The 19,564-nt window shown below is 31.0% G+C and overlaps 1 protein-coding gene, 1 long non-coding RNA gene and 1 other non-coding gene across 4 annotated transcripts; 2 read left to right on the forward strand and 1 right to left on the reverse strand.

Moving 5' to 3' along the window:
• Positions 1-1,217: 1,217 nt before the first annotated feature.
• On the reverse strand, positions 1,218-3,559 carry LOC145964682 (uncharacterized). The gene is made up of 3 exons (XR_014436536.1): positions 3,458-3,559; positions 2,923-3,084; positions 1,218-2,550 (listed from the first exon to the last, which is right to left on the reverse strand). It is a non-coding gene; the product is annotated as an uncharacterized LOC145964682 (long non-coding RNA).
• Trnas-aga (transfer RNA serine (anticodon AGA)) lies at positions 3,492-3,573 on the forward strand. The gene has a single exon. It is a non-coding gene; the product is annotated as a tRNA-Ser (tRNA).
• Positions 3,574-10,813: 7,240 nt separating this feature from the next.
• LOC145964679 (alanine--glyoxylate aminotransferase 2-like) lies at positions 10,814-18,121 on the forward strand. Of its 2 annotated transcripts, XM_083087695.1 has the most exons (9): positions 10,814-10,935; positions 13,543-13,642; positions 13,797-13,915; positions 14,049-14,283; positions 15,533-15,626; positions 16,109-16,317; positions 16,493-16,718; positions 17,258-17,656; positions 17,879-18,121. In XM_083087695.1, exons 2-9 carry the CDS (start codon positions 13,581-13,583, stop codon positions 17,984-17,986), a joined length of 1,452 nt encoding a protein of 483 aa, XP_082943821.1. In that variant the 5' UTR covers positions 10,814-10,935; positions 13,543-13,580; the 3' UTR covers positions 17,987-18,121. The 2 variants fall into 2 exon arrangements, with proteins under 2 accessions (XP_082943821.1, XP_082943820.1); XM_083087694.1 differs by lacking the exon at positions 10,814-10,935 and having other exon boundaries at positions 12,365-13,642.
• Positions 18,122-19,564: the final 1,443 nt, after the last annotated feature.

Genomic DNA, 19,564 nt, shown 5'->3' on the forward strand with positions numbered 1-19,564 from the left:
CTCAAATAATTTTACTTCAATTTAGACACGTGTTTATAAAATATAAATTTACGAATATGTTAACTTTGATGCAAAATACTCATGTTTTTACTGAAGGAAGAAAAGTCTCAAGGAACATGATCGCGCTAATAATTCTATACGATTATTGTGAATTAATCATTTAGATGACTTCTTGAATAAAAAGAAATATAAAATTGGACTAATATCTTTGTATTAAAAATATCGAAATTGATTATTTGAAAATAAAAAAGGAGGATATAAAATCATATATAAAATGACGAGTTTCTCGGTCATAAGAAACTTTGATTCTTTATAAATAGTTTCGATAATAATTTAATATCATCGAGAGAGACGTAACATTTTTTTAATATAATATTTTAATTTTGTCATTTTATTATTCTTATTGCACGTTGAAATAAATCGCGGGTGTATTTCTTAATATTAACACATAAAAACATACTCTAGTGTAGAATTCCGAATGAGCATTCTGCTAAATTAACTTTCCTAATTTTGTTGTGTCATTGTAATAAGGAAAGCAACTTAACAATTTACAAATACATATAATTAAGATAATTTCTTCTCTATTGTGTGTATCGATAAATTATATATATAGCAGTCATGATAATTAGGTGATAGTATTTAAATTGCAGCGACAAATAATTGCACATTTTGACATATAATTATACTTTTCTTCAGTAGATTATTAGTTCTATCAATACTTTTTCAATTACTTGCTCAATTTTTGTTTGATCTCATCAATTTGATGGATGTGCCGATAAATAAAGTATCTTCAATAAGGAATCAACATATCGACGCATTTTTATTGCAGCTTAGATAATAAAGCAAGAAAAATGCGAAACGATATGTCTGATGAAAGAAAGGATATTTGACGTAAAAATTGCAACGATATCAATGACATTCCGATATCGATGTACGGATTGCAAGTGAATGAAGAACGCATTCCGAATCAAAGTCCTTTCTATTTTTCTATTGGTAGTAGATAATATCTTTTTTTTAGCGATACCGGTAGCGAGACAAAATATGGACGTTTCTAACGATATGATATAATTGAGGGCAATTGAGTGCAAGTGTGCTAAGATATTGCTATGTGTATGTGAATAACATCCGTTTAGCAAATTAATATGTATCTTTTCATCTCTATCATTACTACAAAAATATTCACGATACGTTCCAATAGCGATAAATAATATACAATATTATTTTCGTACTCTACGTAATAATTTCTATTTTCATTACTAAAAATTTATTTAAGTTACGTACACACTTCTCTCTTGAGAGAGTCTAGAAATTACTTAATTTTATCGTTAAAACATATCTGACATGTAACAACAATAGGAAGTCGCAAAGGCGCTTAATCCCTTGAAACAATGATTATTATTAAAAACCTATTATTTTAATCTGTGTCTTTATTATGTAACACGGAGACACATTTATCGTTCGGAGATATATTACGACATATTTCTATATTGTAAATAGAAAAAAAACGAGCCGTGTTGCCGCTCGATCGCGATTACGAAGGACCGACATTTCTCTCTAACCAGAATAGAAGATAACGAAGATTTAGCGAAATCGCGAAATTCGATTGCGCCAAGTATATTTTTCGAGAATGACGAGTTTTCAGAGATTTAACGAAATTTCCCCCCTGTTCGGAAAGTCGAGTCCTTGTCGTGGTACGATCCTGCGACATCGTAGTAGTCGATCGATTACTCATCTTGAAATACGCGATTTTTTCAGACATGTCAAGAACAGAGCAGTTTTGCGGCGACGAGCAAACGGTTTTACACGAAAACGATATATATTATTTATTAAAGCTTTGATCAGCCGAAATATCGATTTATCGATTTTTACTAATAAAAATGTGCAAAAATTCGGCTACAGATCAAGTAAATTTTTACAGACAAAAGCGACGTCTTTGCTCTCCGCATCGCTGCACTGATCTACGATATAAATACATATACGCGTTGATTGTGTAAAAATTGATCACGTCGTTGATTGAATTAGAATTAAATTTTGCGTTTTTTTATATCTCGAGACTAAAGATGTAAACTTGCTGGAAATTTTCAATCTGAAATCATCTCTTGTTCATTTTACAGGATAATTAATATCGACGGAAAAAGGAATGTTTTAAAAAAATATTAATTTCATGCATATACATATGTCAAGGCTTCTAAAGACTTAATTACAGATTTGGATACCGAGAAATTAGAATTTTAAACTTGTTCCGTGATGTGGGATAGGTCTAACATTCCCGATCGCGAGAGGAAAGAGAAATAATTTTTCTATCAAAGCCTCGGATTTTTATTTATAATCCGCTATTGGCATTAACTTAAGGCTGTATAAACGGTGATGTTCTCACGCATCTCATGCTACAATTATCATCTCGCACAATGCGTGTAAGTTGTTAGGCCTATCTTGCTCTCGATCAACGACACTGTTATTTGATATATACATATATATATTCATCATGACTATCGTATAATATATCAGGTTTCTTCAGGTCATTGAGTAGAGCGTAGAGTTTTTCATCTTCTAAGTGTTAAATGACAAGAAAAATATTTTATAAGTACGCATATATATATATATATATATATATATATAAAATATATATGTATCTATAAAAACACGTATATATTATATATCACGTAAGGGCACATTATATATACGCGTGTGTATGTAATATATATATACTATAAATATATATCCGAATGTACAATTTCACATCGTGGATGTATTGTTATAGATTAATTGCGTAAAGAGAGGTGGCCCCTTCTTGTCGTATTCTCTACATAATTGGGAAACCGAGGCCACTCTCGTTTATTCCACCACGGAACATACGCATAAAAATATAAATATAAATATATATATATAAATCTGTCATTATATTCCCGCTAAGATACTTACTATTATGGCTATTATACGGCATGATAATCGTGAATGTTGTGGAGTGGATCTATTTATGAATCCGTCGATCGTTAATGTAATCAAACGTGTTCTGTGCGTGACTTTTAATAGAACACTTTAAAATCGACTCTTGCGTTTCTTCTTCTTTCCCCTTCTGCCTCGCTTTAATATTATTTAAAAATTAATATCTTTTGAATATATTGGAAAGATAATTAAGAAAATAATCAAGAATATGCTTCTTTATATGATAATTTTGTACAAGTTTAATTCTTAAGATACGAGTTAAAAAATATTATTTTTACAAAAATATCATTTATAAAAATTTAGGGTATTATCTTTAAAAAAATTATTTATAAATTTAGTATATTATTTATAAAAATATTATTTATAAAAATTTAATATATTTATAAAAAAATTATTTATCAAAATTTAGCATATTATTTATAAAAACATTATTTATAAAAATTTAGCATATTATTTATAAAAATAGAAAAATATATAAATTCGTTTATTGAAAAATGTGTCTATGGCTTACTATGAAACGATGAAGATGCCAAGGAGTTTCCGTAGCAGTCGTGGCCGAGTGGTTAAGGCGTCTGACTAGAAATCAGATTCCCTCTGGGAGCGTAGGTTCGAGTCCTACCGACTGCGAAAATCGTGGGATAAATTTTTTTTGTATCTTTATCGATATCTACATGCAAATAGTTTTCGATAATGTAAACAGTCATGGTTCACATATTTTATTTTTGTATAATAACTGATAAATATGTAATGCGATGATACAGCTTCTTTCGTAATATCGATAAAAGTCTATTGAAAAGTTTTTGTGTTATGAATGTACGATTAGTCGTTGCGTCAATATGCCATGCTTATCAAATCGTCGCAACGTATGTGTGTTTTTTTTTGAGTCGAGATAATCTTTATTCAAATCGATAAATCCAAGTTAAATAAGAAATACGGGAAATCGCAACGATACGCATGAACCGAATGAAATAATCAATCATTAAACAGGTGGAAAATGATAATGGATTATAGAGACAGCAATAGATGCAAATCTCTGTTAATCGGGAGGAAATAGGGCGATTTCGTACAATTTTATCCCCATGTGTTTGCAATTATAGATAAAATCAGGATATATTATTGGCTATAATGTTGTATCAACGTTACCGAAAGCCATTACGCAACTATTTCTACATATTACACAGCCAATTGAATGATAATAAATTGCATAATGATTTCTCGACTTGGAGTACACGTGTACTTTGAAGTAGCAGCGTGTTTTATATTTTCTTCCGACACAGAGATATCTAATCGCACAAGTAAAGGTTTATTGTGATCGAAACATGAAGGGAGAGATCGCTATTTTATACCTTTACGTTGCAAGTAATGTTGCAAGTTTCAATTTTTACCAGGGGAACCATGTTGATCGATCGATCGAAACGTTCTTAAGATCGATCGTACGTCAGGATGCAATCATCAGGATTCAGAGGCGTGATATTTATTCGGAACGTATGCTCGATCTGGTCGCCCGAAATGTAATCACCACGTTGCAAATCTCTGTCTTGGGACCTGACAATCAGCCGTGGAACAAGGCTTCCTCCTACACAATATTGATTTATATTTTCCCATGGAACGACGATATTACTTCTGCAGAATTGAACGTCATGGTGAAAGACATCTGTGCGATATCCCATGAGAAACACCTGCCGAAACTCTTACTTATAATGGATTCGAATGAGCGCACGTTGAACGCCCAACGACAGCTCGAATACTTGTGGGAATTGAAATTCCTCGACGTGATCATTTTGGAAGCGTCCCTTCGCTCAAAGTATTCGGAGCCGGTTTTCGTGGCCGTGCATCAGTTCAACGGATTCAACAAAAGTTACATGAGACTAACCGCTTATGATGACAGCATCGATTGGTATTCAAATTCGCGAAATATCTACGGTGGTACGTTCAAAGTAAACTTCAAGGAGGTATGGAGTCCTTACGGCAGCTTGGAGCCAGCAAATGGCGCGGTGGGTGGTCTGGCCAAGGTTTTCTCAAACGCCTTGTCGAGCATTCTAAATGGCACGGTGATACACACGGACTCTGTGGACGAAAGCAACATGATATACAAAACCGAACTCATGTACGAGCATCAATACGCGGACTACGACTTCAGCGTCGCCGTCGACGACGACAGGGTCTGCCTGTTGATACCGATCTTGCCTGCGGAGGATCCGATCCCTTGTCCGATCATCGTCACGATCCTGATCGGTATCTTGCTGACGGCGATCGTGTGGTGCGCCTCGACGATTCTGAGAGTCGGCGAGCGGGTTCGCGATCCCTTGAACACCATCAGCCTGTTCCTCGGCATCTCGCCGTTTCACCCGCCCCGTACTCTCGTGGAGAAGGTGCTGTTCTTCACCATGGTGATGACGGCGGCGGAGTACACGGCTCTGTTCCAGGTGAAGATGTTCGAGTTTGCGATAGAACTCTCGGTCGAGAAGCGCGTATCCAGTTTCGAGGACCTGTCCGCCACCGGGCTCCAAGTGGTGGCCGAGAATATGGTGTACGACGAGCTCGCGGCGAACGATGATCTGCCCTCCGGATTAATGGGAAGATTCATGTCCGCCGAGAAAGAGGAGAGGATCTCCATAAATACCTCCAGGGCGTATTTCAAAACCGAGATGGAAGGCAAACTGCTGGAGATGGCGATCTTGGACCATAAGGGCGAGCGATTCTTCAAGGTCTCCGATCTATGCATCATGTCGCAGTCGCGCGTGCACATGATCCCGTTAAAATCGTCATTTAAGGACGAAATTAACCACGCGCTGCTGAAGCTAATGGATTACGGCTTCGTGAAGAAGCATAAAAAAGATTTCTGGAAGAATATCACGAAAAACGAAAACAAAATCATTGGCGGTGATCATTCTATACACATCGCTTTCCTCATTATTCTCGTGGGTTACGCGATATCGCTCGTCGCATTTATAGGGGAATTAATAGCCGGCCAAGTCGCAAAACGCAAGTGTTTGTTTCGTGCTAAATGTCTGAGTAATCCTGAGTAGTCACCGCAGCCACATTGAAGTCGTGACGTCAGAAGCGAGAAATAACACACTGAGAATTCTTGTCATTTTTAAATAAAAAAATATTTTGAAAAAATATTTTGCAAAAATATTTTAAAAAAATATTTTGAAAAAATAACACTACAGATCGTTTTAGCACACACTTGTAAAATATTCTGAAAACTAAGTTTTTCCCTTGACAGTTAATAAATAGCCTTTAAATGAGTATCAAAGTAAAAGAAAACACATGGTTTGATAACTGTTGAAAAGAGTGGAAAATGTTTTTTTACACAATATATATCTTGCTAAACATAGTTTTCGGAACACTTCATAAACACATTACTAGTATAAACGTATCATAGCACTATTAATATAAAGTGAATAATAATTATTTACAGTTTAACATCTTATTAATATAAGTTTTTTTATATATTATGGAAGTAAGAAAGAAAAAAGTTTATAACGTGTGTCATTAGAGCGTTTCAACTATATCATTTTATCATATAAGTATTGGCTCTATTATATGTTAGTCATGTTTGATAATTTCAAACATGACTAACATATAATAGAGCCAATGGGTGCCATTAGAGCGTTTGTGGTTATTATGATAATGTTGCTAATAATCATTGTTATTAAGCATTATTATTATTATTATTGGGCAATATTCTTACCATTAGACAGTATTATTATTATTTGATATTAATAACCATAATTGTCTACAGTAAAAGTGCTTGTAATTAACGAAAAATTCTTTAGATATTTGAAATTATTTTTATAAATTATTAAAAAATAGTATAACGAGAGAGATATATAACATACATTAAGTAATTTCGTTATACAAATTTCTCTCTTAATCTGCATCTTTCTCAAAAAATTATTTATTCAAAATTTTGTAAAAATTATTTATGCAAAACTTTGTAAGAATTATTGCTTAAATCATTAATGTATCTAAATGCAATATTCAATGTATTTAATATAATTGTATATCTCACTTTATATGTAACTCTTCTTTATTTAATATGTTAAATTATGTAATAATTATATTGATCAATTTTTACATTCTTTTTATATTATTTTAAATAAAACACAACTAATAAAAAAATATCTTTCTCTATATATTCTTTATAAGAATTTACAATTATTTTTAAAACTCGCAATAGGTATCATAAATATTTTAAAATAGATATTTTAAAATTTAAATTTTTGCACAAACATAAAAATACATTATTTGCAAATAGCCTATTGTAAAAGCTGCAATTAGTTGGAAATTAGTTTGTTGCGAAATAACTTAATAATATGTGCAATTTTATATAATTATTTGACTGTTTTATAAATGCAGAACTGAACTATTGTATGTCATTGTGTAGCAAAATTTAACATTATAAAACTTGTAAAATTGTAAAATTTAAATTGTTAAATTTTGCAATTGCAATTTAACTTGAAATTTGGATTACAAATTTCTCCAAGAAGGATTAAAAATGAGTATCAAATAGATTATATGTGCGTTATATATGTAAAAAGGAGATATATATAAAGAATAAGATATTTTAATAGATAGTTTATTGATTAGATAAATATTGTGACAGACAGTTTTATAATTTGGAGTATCTTTGTTTTTATTTTCTATATTTTTTTTTAAAGAGAATTATTTATATTAGAATTATTTTATTGAAAAAAATGATTAAGTTTTACAATGTTAAATTTTGCTACACAATGACATACAATATTCAGTTTTGCATTTATAAAACAGTCAAATAATTATATAAAATTGCACATTTTATTAAATTCTTTCGCAACTAATTTCCAACCAATTGCAACTTTTACAATATATAAATTTTTATCAATAAAATTATTAATAAAATAAAAACAAGTAAAGATTTATTTCAATGTACAATTAAATTGGACTGACGATATTAAATAAATTAATTAATAAAAAAAACAGATTAAATTTTCAGAATTATATTTAAAATAATTTTTAAGAAAGAATAACATAAAAGAAAAAAAAATTAAAATTTTTCATAAAATTATAAATTATTATTTTCTTAGATATAAATAATATATTCAAATTCAAAAACACGAATTATTAATTATTATTACAAGAGTTATTGAAGTTTTAAAATTTGCAAACATACCCAAACTATTTGCGAGCTTATTTACATCTCATTATTGTAAATAAATTAATGTTCGTTTCAGGCAAATATCTCGAAAGAGAAAGAATTAAACAATCTATTTGTGTGTGGCTGTCCTTATTTGTCTAAACTGGTCTAATAATAAACTTCGAGCTCATACATATATGCTCTTTCTTTGTGTGCGTTTTACGCTTAATGTTTGACAATTCATTATTTGATTTCATTAATTGATTGTTTTAGCAATTAGTAATATACTTCATTTATTTGATAAATCTTATTCTTATCGCATGGTTTTTATTTTTATGTCGTCACCGTCAATTCAGAGCTTCGCGGCGAATACTCAGAAGCCTTTAAAAATGTCGAAGCAGCCGAAAATTAGCTCCATAAATAGAATGACACATTAATTCTATGCGTTTTCAGGTATACTTATTCCTAGAAAAATGCTTTAGAAATATTAATATAACACACATGTCATGAAGACAAATTAATAAATATTTACGAGGGTCACATATATCTAGACGATTCATTTTACAAGCATAGATATTTCTAAATGATTCATTTTACAAGCATAGATATTTCTAAATGATTCATTTTACAAGCATGGATATATAATCTTATTTTTTTATGTCATTTTTTATTGACCTGTACAAGATTATTTAATTATATAAAAATATCTTAACAGTTTTGAAGCTTAATTTAAAAAAAAGTCATTTATTTTTGTTTTAATATTTATAATTAAAAATCTAATTTCTCACATATATTTTCGTGGAAGAAAAATTGATTCAAAAGTGATGGAAAATCGGCGGGTTAAAGAAAAAAAAAAAGTAAAATGTGTAGAAATAGATAACACTAGACATTTAATATATGAACTTATGTGTAATGTACGAAGCTCTTCACTTCAATGATGCGATAATATTTTTAAGAATAAAATGTCAGTAGATTGTCGACTGTAAGCTCAGTGGTTGACTAAAGGAGGCAAGTCTCGCTTCTAGAATATTATCTCACGAAGGATGTATATAGCATGAATATGATGCAAAATAACAAGTAAGAGCACATCGCATCGACGTTGCGCCTTATTCGTGCCAATAAAATCTTGCAAAACAATTTGCAATTTGCATTTCGCTTAAGATTTGACACCAATAAGACAGCAGGAATATATCGAGCAACTGGCGCGGCGCCAGTCTGCGATATCGTCCGATAAACGTTTGGCCTTTTTATTTTTTTAGCCTTTTTCCTTTTTCCTTTTTCTTTTTCTTTTTTTTTTTAAACATTGCTGCAATATCTCGCGATTAAATTTATCTTTACCACCATAATCAACTTAACTACGCACCGACATAAATAATCAATGGAGGTTGTGCAATATATAAGTCTGATAATAATGAGATAAATCGTCCTCATGAAAAGAAAGATAAGCAAATATAAGTCTCAGAAAATTTTTCCACAAAAATGTGATATCATGTTAAATTTTTTAAGTTTAAAAAAAATTTTTTTAATTTTTTAAATATTATTTTAATTATTAAAATTTTTTAAATATTATTTTAATATTATTTTAATTATTAAAATTGTTTAAATATTATTTTAATATTATTTTAATTATTGAACTTGCATAATTCCACAATTTATTAAGGTGACTCACTATGCTTTAATTGTTTCGTTTGAAAATTATCAAACCATGAATTATTAATGAAATGATACGATGTCAAATGTTCCTGCCAGTACATTTCCTTTAAAATCGATAGCGAAGATTGTTGGCTCTAATATCCACAGTGGAAGATTTGTAATTGCATGAACGTGATTTATCACAGGCGATATAATGGCAGTCGCTATAATGGTCATATCACGAAATCATTGATGTTGTCTAAATTGCCCGATAGCGCATATCACGTGTCGTACATCGCTACCATCGTCGAAACGTGAATACACGTGAACGTCTTCATCATGACCACGATATTTGCCCATGATTCTGCCAATGGACTTTATGATATTAATAAATACACTTTATGATATTAATTTATATATAGGTCATTTGAAATATTTGCGAACTCCGCTTACGTTAAAATATCTTTATGTAAGAGTCTTTTAAAGTTTTCTAAAAAGATTAAAAGTGAGAGAAGATGAGCTTTCTAAAATCAGAAATTTTTTTAAGAAGAGATTTCCCAACTATACAAACAACCATAAATGTAACTCGATAATTGTAATTTATTACATCTAAATTACACGCCTATTTGCAATATTCCTTATCTAATAATTTCTATTTTCCTCGAGTTTTGAGCTGCAAGCGACTGCAGCCGAAATGCATCACAGATCTATTCTGCCAAATTCTTGTTCTCAATATCACCGTGCAAGGTTGTTCTTAAATTAGCTACGACATTGCAAAAGTTTGAAAGCGACTGTCAAATTTCATTTTTAAATTTGTAGAACGTTCTACATTTTTCTACAGCATTAATATAATTGCGATATAATAAATTTAAATAAAATTGACATATCTTCAATAAAATATTCAATCTTAATTTAATATCTCAGTTTCAAGTGGGATGCTTATCTCATGTCATTCATGTGTTGAATGCTGTAATTACTATACACATAATAAGTTTGATTAAAGTATGAACAATTGCGCGGCATTTAAATGACGCACGTGCGTGGGAAGTGGGATGTCGATTATGGAGGGAGTGTGTATGCCATTGGTCCGGCACGCGTGCGCATCCCCGCATTTTTTTACCCCCGCCGATTCATTTCTCTCTATATATGACGTCACTGTTATAGGGTTGTGGCACTGCTTTCGACTGCACTCGCAGTAATCACAGCGACGGTGACGTCGAACCACGACAATTCAGGTACGATCATAGAGTTTCTTTTACTATTAATTATTGTATTTTATTATTAATTATTGTTGTAATTTTTTACCATCGAAATAACATGCATTTTAAAATGATAGATAAATTATTTAGAATATGCTTATTGTGTTAGTATTGTTTCACAGATGCACATTCACCATTAAATTATTATGTATGTTTTTTTTCTTTCTCGAAAGTTTGCAGTATAAAATTACGTTTTCAATTTTTATTAATTATTTATCTTTAAAAAATAGCACTACAAATAAAATGTCTCACCTTTCGTTCATTATTTTTTTCCTTTTTGACAGAAATATTGAAGGAAAAAAATTCATTTTGTTTCATTAACTATCGAAAATTTTCAAGCTACTTTCTATACAAATAAAAAGTCGAATACTATGTCCAATCCATGTACTATGTTGCATAATTGTCGTAGAATTAATTATGAGATAAATGTAACTAGGAAAATAATTTTCTAACGAGAAATTAAAATAAATAAATTTCTCTTACATTCGTTTTCACAAAAAAATATATATAAGTAAAGATTATAATTTAAAACTTGAAAAATACTTTAAAATATCGTTAAGACAATAATAATTTAAAATTATTCTATATATATATGTAATAAAAATATAAAAAATAATTTTTAATCATTATTGTCTTATTTTAAAGTATTTTCCAAGTTTTAAATTATTAACCTTCACTTATATTGTTTATTAGTATTATATATATATATTCTCTCTTGTCAAAGTTTCTTTTGCAATACGAGGTCACGCACGAGGCCACGTGCGGAAACACATTATATACTTATACATATATAATAATCACGTGCACTTATCAGCTACCGGAAAATTACTGTTCAAATCTCCTATCTTATTTACATGCACTTGCTTATTGTTTTAGATTTTCGTTTCTGTTATCGCACTTTATTTTCACAACGAAATCTATGACATATTTGAAGACGATTAGTCTCTTTAGCGAAAATATCGAAATAGATAGATTGCAATAATATCTTTCAGTTATAAACGATTGAGGAAAAAAAAAGCTTTTTATGAATATTATGATTTATGTATTATATATAAATTATATATTATATATAAAATGAATTATATATAAACAATATGTATTTTTATGAATATTAGAGAAAAACTGGAAATGGATAGTCAAATTGCATTTGTCAGCTATAATAATTTCAAACAAAATTTGCTTTGACGTTATTTTAATATAGGCTTAAACAATATATGCATATAATTTTAATATAGGCTTATAAAGATATATAATGCTAAAAATTAGAAAACTGTAATAATTTCTAATATTTTACACTATTTTTATCGATATACAAATTAATCAAATATTTTGGCAACGCACACTTGATTATAGAATCTCCTAAATATTTAATAATAAGTTTAACGATACGTGAGGACTGATCATAATATCATATTATATATATGATCTCATTTGTAGTATCAGGAAAACCTAAAAATGATATATAAATTAATTGCGATAAAAGTTCTTATCTCATCCTTATGTCTTTACCATTAAACTTCGTTCCATTAAACAAAGTTTAATGGTAAAGACATAAGGATGATAAGAACGTCGTTTAATGGTAAAGATATAAGGATGATAAGAACTTTTCGGAAAAATTTGAAACATCGGAAAAATTTGATAATGCTTATGTGCTTCTCTCTCTTTCAATATATTTATCCGATATCATAAAACATATATGATAGCAGGAAGAAGAGCAGTTAAATTTGAAGAGAAGGCGTTGAAAGAAGGAGATAGGAAACTAATAATAGAATGCATAAAGGAAAGGGAGAAAAGGGGAACGAGTGAGGGTAAGGAGGATGAAAGGGAAGGTTTTTATAGGCAGAACGGGTTTAGCTCTGAGGGAATTAAGCAATTAAGAGTGGGAGATATGGACGTATGTGAGATAATAAAAGAGAGAGAAAGAGAGAGGTTAGGGCAATGGGTGGAGGGTAAGATAAGGAATTCGAAATACAATATACGGTATAAGGAGATTGTAACACTGGGACTGCCGGAATATCTGAGGAAAGAAGGGAGGAAAGGAAGTCAGAAGCTAATAGCAAGGTGGAGGTGCGGGAACGAGGAGGAGAGAAACAAGTACTGGAAAGGTGAAGCTGAAAAAAGATGCCGGATCTGCGAGGAAGAGGAAGGAACAATTGAGCACATAAGGAGTCATGTAGACAGTATGAATATTAGAATAAAGGATATCTTAAGCGAGGAAGAAAGGAAGGGCGCAGTGGGAGGGATGGAAGCGGTTAGGAGGAAAAGAGAGGAGAGGGCGAAGAGAACAGGGAAGACGTGAGAGAGAGCGAGAGTGTGTGAGGTTAAGGAATTTATGTAAACCAAGTCCCTTGGCTTTAGGCCTTTTGGCTAACCAATAAAGATTATCTATCTATCTATCTATCTATCTATCATAAAACATATATGACTAATATGGGTATATTCTATAATTGTCTTAAAGAGAGTTTATGATGTGATTACATGTTAGAGAATCAAATATTGCATAACCATCAATTGTTGATATGATAAGTCAAATTATTAAATTCTTCAGGCTCCTAAGATTGCAACATTTATTATATTTTGTAGATATTGACAGTATCAGCAACCTGGCGAAAAGTTCAGTTATGGAATCTTTAGAACAGATGCCAAAATTTGATACCATAAGACTTCGCGATCGACATATCGGGTAAGTAAAATTTAAATCAACAGGATATAAGATACATAACGAAACATTTCGCTTCTGGTTCAACGCGCTTTAGGCCTCGCGAAAATAAATAAACAATAATTTCAGCTATTTTATATTTATTTTATATTTTTTTAAATATTTATTTTAATTCCAGGCAGGCGTGTAAGCTGTTTTTCAAGTCGAATCCACTCAAAATTGTAAGGGCCGAGGGACAATACATGTACGATGAGAAGGATAATCGATATTTGGACTGCATAAATAATGTCGCGCATGGTACGTATTTTTTTAATTCTCAAGAATCAGACAATCTACTCATAATATCGCATCGATTATGCATTACACGATAATTGTAAATTTTTAATGTAACGCAGTTGTCTTAATTAAACGCAAATTAATTAATTTGCAGTTGGCCACTGCCATCCGGACGTCGTACGAGCCGGGCAGGAACAGATGGCCTTATTGTGTACGAACAATCGTTTCCTTCATGACAACTTGGTGATATGCGCGAGCCGGCTGGCATCACTTATGCCGGAACCGCTGTCCGTTTGCTTCCTGGTGAATTCTGGAAGCGAGGCTAACGATCTCGCTCTCCGTCTCGCTCGGACGCACACCAAGTGCAAGGATGTCATTACGTTGGACCAGTAAGTTTCCCTCTCGCTATCCGAGGTGCTCTACATGCGATATTTCTGTAACATTCTACATTGAGCTCCACGTGTTCCACGTTCCACGTCTGAAATGAAAGTTCCGTTTCAAGTTAACGAGACGAATATGAAAAGAACTTCCATTGTTCGTGCCTACTTCGGATCGGACTTCGGTTTTCTTGGCGCAAGCAATTCCACAGTGTTGTCTCGAATACGTTGGATATTTCAGGCTGCGAACAAACTCGAGCGAGAAAATTCACTGCCGAACTAATGGAATCGATTTGTCTTTTGCTTGTTTGCAGCGTCTTTCCACTCTAAATCAGCAGGGACCTCGATGAGCGTCGACGAGCACCGAAATCGAGCGTGTCCAGCAGATTCGGACAAATCGGATGTGGACATCCGATTCTTTTCACCACGGCGGAAATAGAATTCACCGCCATAAAGATCTTGTCGCTGTTTTAGGTGGCGTAAGCCTCACGACGACATATGTGCCACGTATGATACACACACTATATTTATTTTCTCTTTCTATCGGTGATGATGTCGCTGAATGATGATGGACTGGACTTTATCCGAGAGAAAAAGAGAGAGAGAGAGAAAGAAAGAAAAAGAATGATAAATGATCTGAGAATGTCGTAAACTAGACAAAGCGGGGTCACATCACACAAAGCGAAATCAATCAGACGGCTCTATTAGACAAGTTTCGCGTCAGCATTAGAAATGTATAAATTCATGAAAATTATTGTGTGAGATAATAACAGAGAATCCGAAAACAATTATATCACAAATATAATTAATCTCACAAATATATTATACAGAGTTGGAAAAAATTGATATTAGTGCGTTTGTACTTTTATTATCGCAACGTGTTGTAGACAATTGCGCTTTGTCTTATTATCGATATTAATAACGTCGAGAGTTCGCACGAATTAACAATAATTAATTCACATCGTTGATCGAGTTTATAAATGAGTAGCCCTCCCGGCAACTTTTAGATATTGTAACCACGGTGGGGTCGTTGGTCTTCGGCAACAATGGGAAAAAATGAAAGTTGTATTTTCAGGAACTGTGTTTTTTGATTAGATAAAATAACATTTATTAAAAATATATATTATATATTATATATGAGAAAAGACTATATAATAATCTTCAGAAAATTACGTTATAGCTTTGGAGGGCTTCGAAGAGTTTTTAGTTTCAGTAAAAGCAAAGAGAAAATTTCTGTTCACGTTTGCCTTTCTACTTTTAGCGCTTATCATGGACACCTCATCACGACAATCGATATCTCACCATACAAATTCAACAAGCCTAACGGTACAGGCAAACAAGACTGGGTACACGTGGTAAGTATTTAGAATCTTAAAAGAATTATTAAATAACATAGTGGAATAGTGTATGAAGAGTTAAATCAACACCTTATCATTTCTAAAGGAATTAAATTAACATGGATAGATTAAGATATTTTATGATTAAAGATAAAATTATAATGCTGATTCAAGAATTCGGCGATTCAAAATATCGAGATTTGAAAAGCACTCTCGCAAGAAAAAATTTTTATTGTTAGAAAATTAATATTATTTTCAATCAATATGTGATGAACAAATTGAGATATCTTGTGATTAAAGATAAAATTATATATACAACGCTGATTCAAGAATTCGGCGAATCAAAATATCGACATTTGAAAAGCACTCTTGCAAGAAAAAATTTTTATTGTTAGAAAATTAATATTATTTTAGCATTTATATCATCTGTATTTTTGAGAAAAAAAAGGAGAGTCATATTTTATACATTTGATACATCATCCTGGTTCTGTTTCTCTTAGGCTCCCTGTCCGGATGTGTACCGTGGAAAATATCGCACCAATGATTACATCGACGAAGATCTTGGTGTTAAATACGCCGAAGATGTAAAGCAAATCTGCGATAACATCAAAGCCCAAGGACGCGGGGTTTGCGCTTACATTGCGGAAAGCCTTATATCGGTCGGCGGTCAAATTTTACCCCCAGAGAATTACTTCCGAAACGTATATAAGTAAGCAACTATTTCTTTTCATACAAATTTTTATATGATCTAATTTTTATATGAACAATTTTTTCATACAAATTTTTTATTAAATCTTTATTAAATTTTGTTTATTCACATGAACACACACAATCTTGGAACAGCAAATATGGCAGTGAATGTAAAAAAAATACTGATTTTACAGACATGTACGTGAAGCTGGAGGTGTCTGTATCGCGGATGAGGTCCAAGTCGGTTTCGGGAGAGTCGGTACTCACATGTGGGCGTTTCAATTATACGGCGAGGACGTTATTCCAGACATAGTTACTTTGGGCAAGCCTATGGGTAATGGTCATCCCGTTGCGGCTGTCATTACTACGCCTGAAATCGCTCGCAGCTTTCGCGACACTGGAATTGAATACTTCAACACGGTCAGTTTGCAAAAAAAATACACAGAAAGAAAGGACATTCTTGTTTTGAAAGTATATTTAGTTTTAACATGGAAATCTTGAAATGAGATTATATTGCGTTAATTAAAGAAAAATATAATTGCTTGAATAATTCCTTACTTGAATGAAGCCATTTTATATAGTTCAATCAAGAAAAATATATTCTTATGATTTAAGATTTAATTTTCTTGAATGGAAAAGAAACAATGTTAGATAGAAAATAACATTTTTAAATCAAAGATTATAATTTTCTTAAAGTAGAATTAAATAATTATATATTCTTAAAGTGACAATTACAATATTAAAATAAGATTGTATCATTGTTGAAATTTAAAATTATTAAATTCTTCTAAGAAGATTATAAATTGTTGCGTATATACGAAACAATGAACGCGTTAGTTTAAGTATATAAGTTTTCATTTGACACTTATTTTTTTTCTGTGTACTGATGTCAACTTGTGAAATGTGTGTTTGAGAAAAAAAATATTTTATAATAATCAAATTTTATTCGCTCACTTCAGTATGGTGGCAATCCTGTATCCTGCGCGGTGGCGAACGCGGTGATGGAGATCATAGAACGCGAGAACCTGCAGGAAAACGCCTTGCAAGTAGGCAATCATCTGATCGCGGAATTGAAGAAACTGGCAAAGCGGCGGAAGATTATCGGCGATGTACGCGGTGCTGGATTATTCATAGGTATTGAGTTAGTCCGCGACAGAATTAAGAGGATACCAGCGACGGCGGAAGCGAAGCACGTTGTATCCAGGATGAAGGACAAGAAGATCATCGTCAGTAGCGACGGACCTGATAACAACGTTTTGAAACTGAAGCCGCCGATGGTCTTTTCTATTGAAAATGTCAATCATTTCGTATCCGTTCTTGACGAAGTACTCGAAGAAGTCGATATCGATTTCGACGAGGTAATTGCACATATTTTATATTTTATATTTATATAAAAATATATCGACAATTTTTTTACATTTTTATATAAAAATATATCGGAAATTATACTTATTTTTATTAAGGCAACATGCGTTTTTTGTCATAATACAAAATTTTTATTTGGAGTAAAATAAATATTTTAAATTAAATTTGCGCGATTTAAAAATAACTTAATAATTGTATTTTAATAATTGTTTCAGGAGCAGGAACCTACTACAACTATTATCAAAGCAACGATCTCCTCCATAGAAGTCGATACAAACACCGCAGTGAATAGCGGAAATTCATTATTTATTCGCGCTAATTAATAATATAATCTGCAAATATTGGAAATACTAAATTTTCAGTAATTTTATATATTTAAAGTATTATTATTTTTAAGATAATTAAGATAATGAAGATAAATATTAATTAAGATAAATAATATCGCATATTATCGCTTATCATACATGCATATATATATATTTTATACAACTTCATCAAAAACATGCATAAATACAAATTAGGATTAATTTATTAAAATAAGACATATATATATATATATATATATATATATATATATATATATATAATTAAATAAATATAATTTTATATAAATAAATTTATTTATTAGTTTCATCCTTCTCTAAAATAAAATTCAATTAAACTTGTCATTAATATAATAAATGTTAATGTATGCAATATCTTTAACACATTTAATTATATTTTACATTGTTCAATAATTGTACTAATAAAAGAAATGAACATAATGAATTAAAAATAGTAAATTTTTTCTTGACAAAAGTTGTAATTCTATAATTTTCAAATACAAAAATAAATTTTTAATAAAAGTTTAGCATGCGCTATTAAAAATTGTTTGTTAAAATTAATAAACATAAAGGTAAAAAAAATAAAATGCTAATGTTAAAAATCTGCTTTTAAGAAAGAAAACCAAAAACATGATACAGTCTCAAAGACATGAGAATTAATGTTGTTCTTGTCATTATTCAATAATGAGTAATATCTGTAAAGAAATAAATTTTCTGTTAATAGATTTTAGTAATATTTTGCTGTAGTGATATGTTGTCTATGACTCATAATACATGACAATTTACTTGAATATATTGGAATCTTTTTATTAACACAACTCTCTGTCAAATGTTTATACATAAAAAATATACATAAAAAAATACATTCGTGAATCTATATTTGCATAAAGAAATTCTTTGACCTGTAATTTATAAAATATATTCATACTTCTCTCCTCTCTTTTATGGATGTTTCTATGGAATAAATTTTAGGAGATAATTTTCACTAAGAGAATCAATCTTTGTGAGAAACTCGTATTTTTAGATCTATTCTACAATAAATAGTATATCAGAGTCGGATGTCAGGCGCATATGTATTGCGCGCTATCAGTTGTCGTATAAAATTACTGCAAATCAGCTGTCGCAATCGGAAAAATGGTCAACTCCTATCTAGTAATATAATCGTAATTTTGATTTTAAAAACTTGTGTAAATAATCGAATAGTTGTACTGACATTTTTGTAGATTTAAAAAATTCTTCAATTATCAGTCATTCGAAAATATATAAAAACAAAAATTAATATTTAATATTTAAATTATCTTAATGCTTATTCCGTGACTTGCGATTCAATAGAATGATAAATCGTATTCATACTCAAAACATACAATAAATGACAAGCGACATCTGATACCGATATATGACTTATAAGAAAGAGAAGAAGTCTCAAGCAACTATTCGAACCGCCTCGAGATAGGCAACAGCTTACACATGACAGCAGTGACACATTTAGTCTTTAAAATTAAGAAAAAACAACAAAAAATCAAAATTAAAGATTTTCATGAAGAGATCCTACACTGAAAAAAAGGTTTGGTTATAATA

Source organism: Camponotus vicinus, unplaced genomic scaffold (genome assembly GCF_025532165.1).
Source record: "Camponotus vicinus isolate PSW18456_S1 unplaced genomic scaffold, iyCamVici1.0 SCAF_13, whole genome shotgun sequence".
NCBI classification, from domain to species: Eukaryota; Metazoa; Arthropoda; class Insecta; order Hymenoptera; family Formicidae; genus Camponotus; species Camponotus vicinus.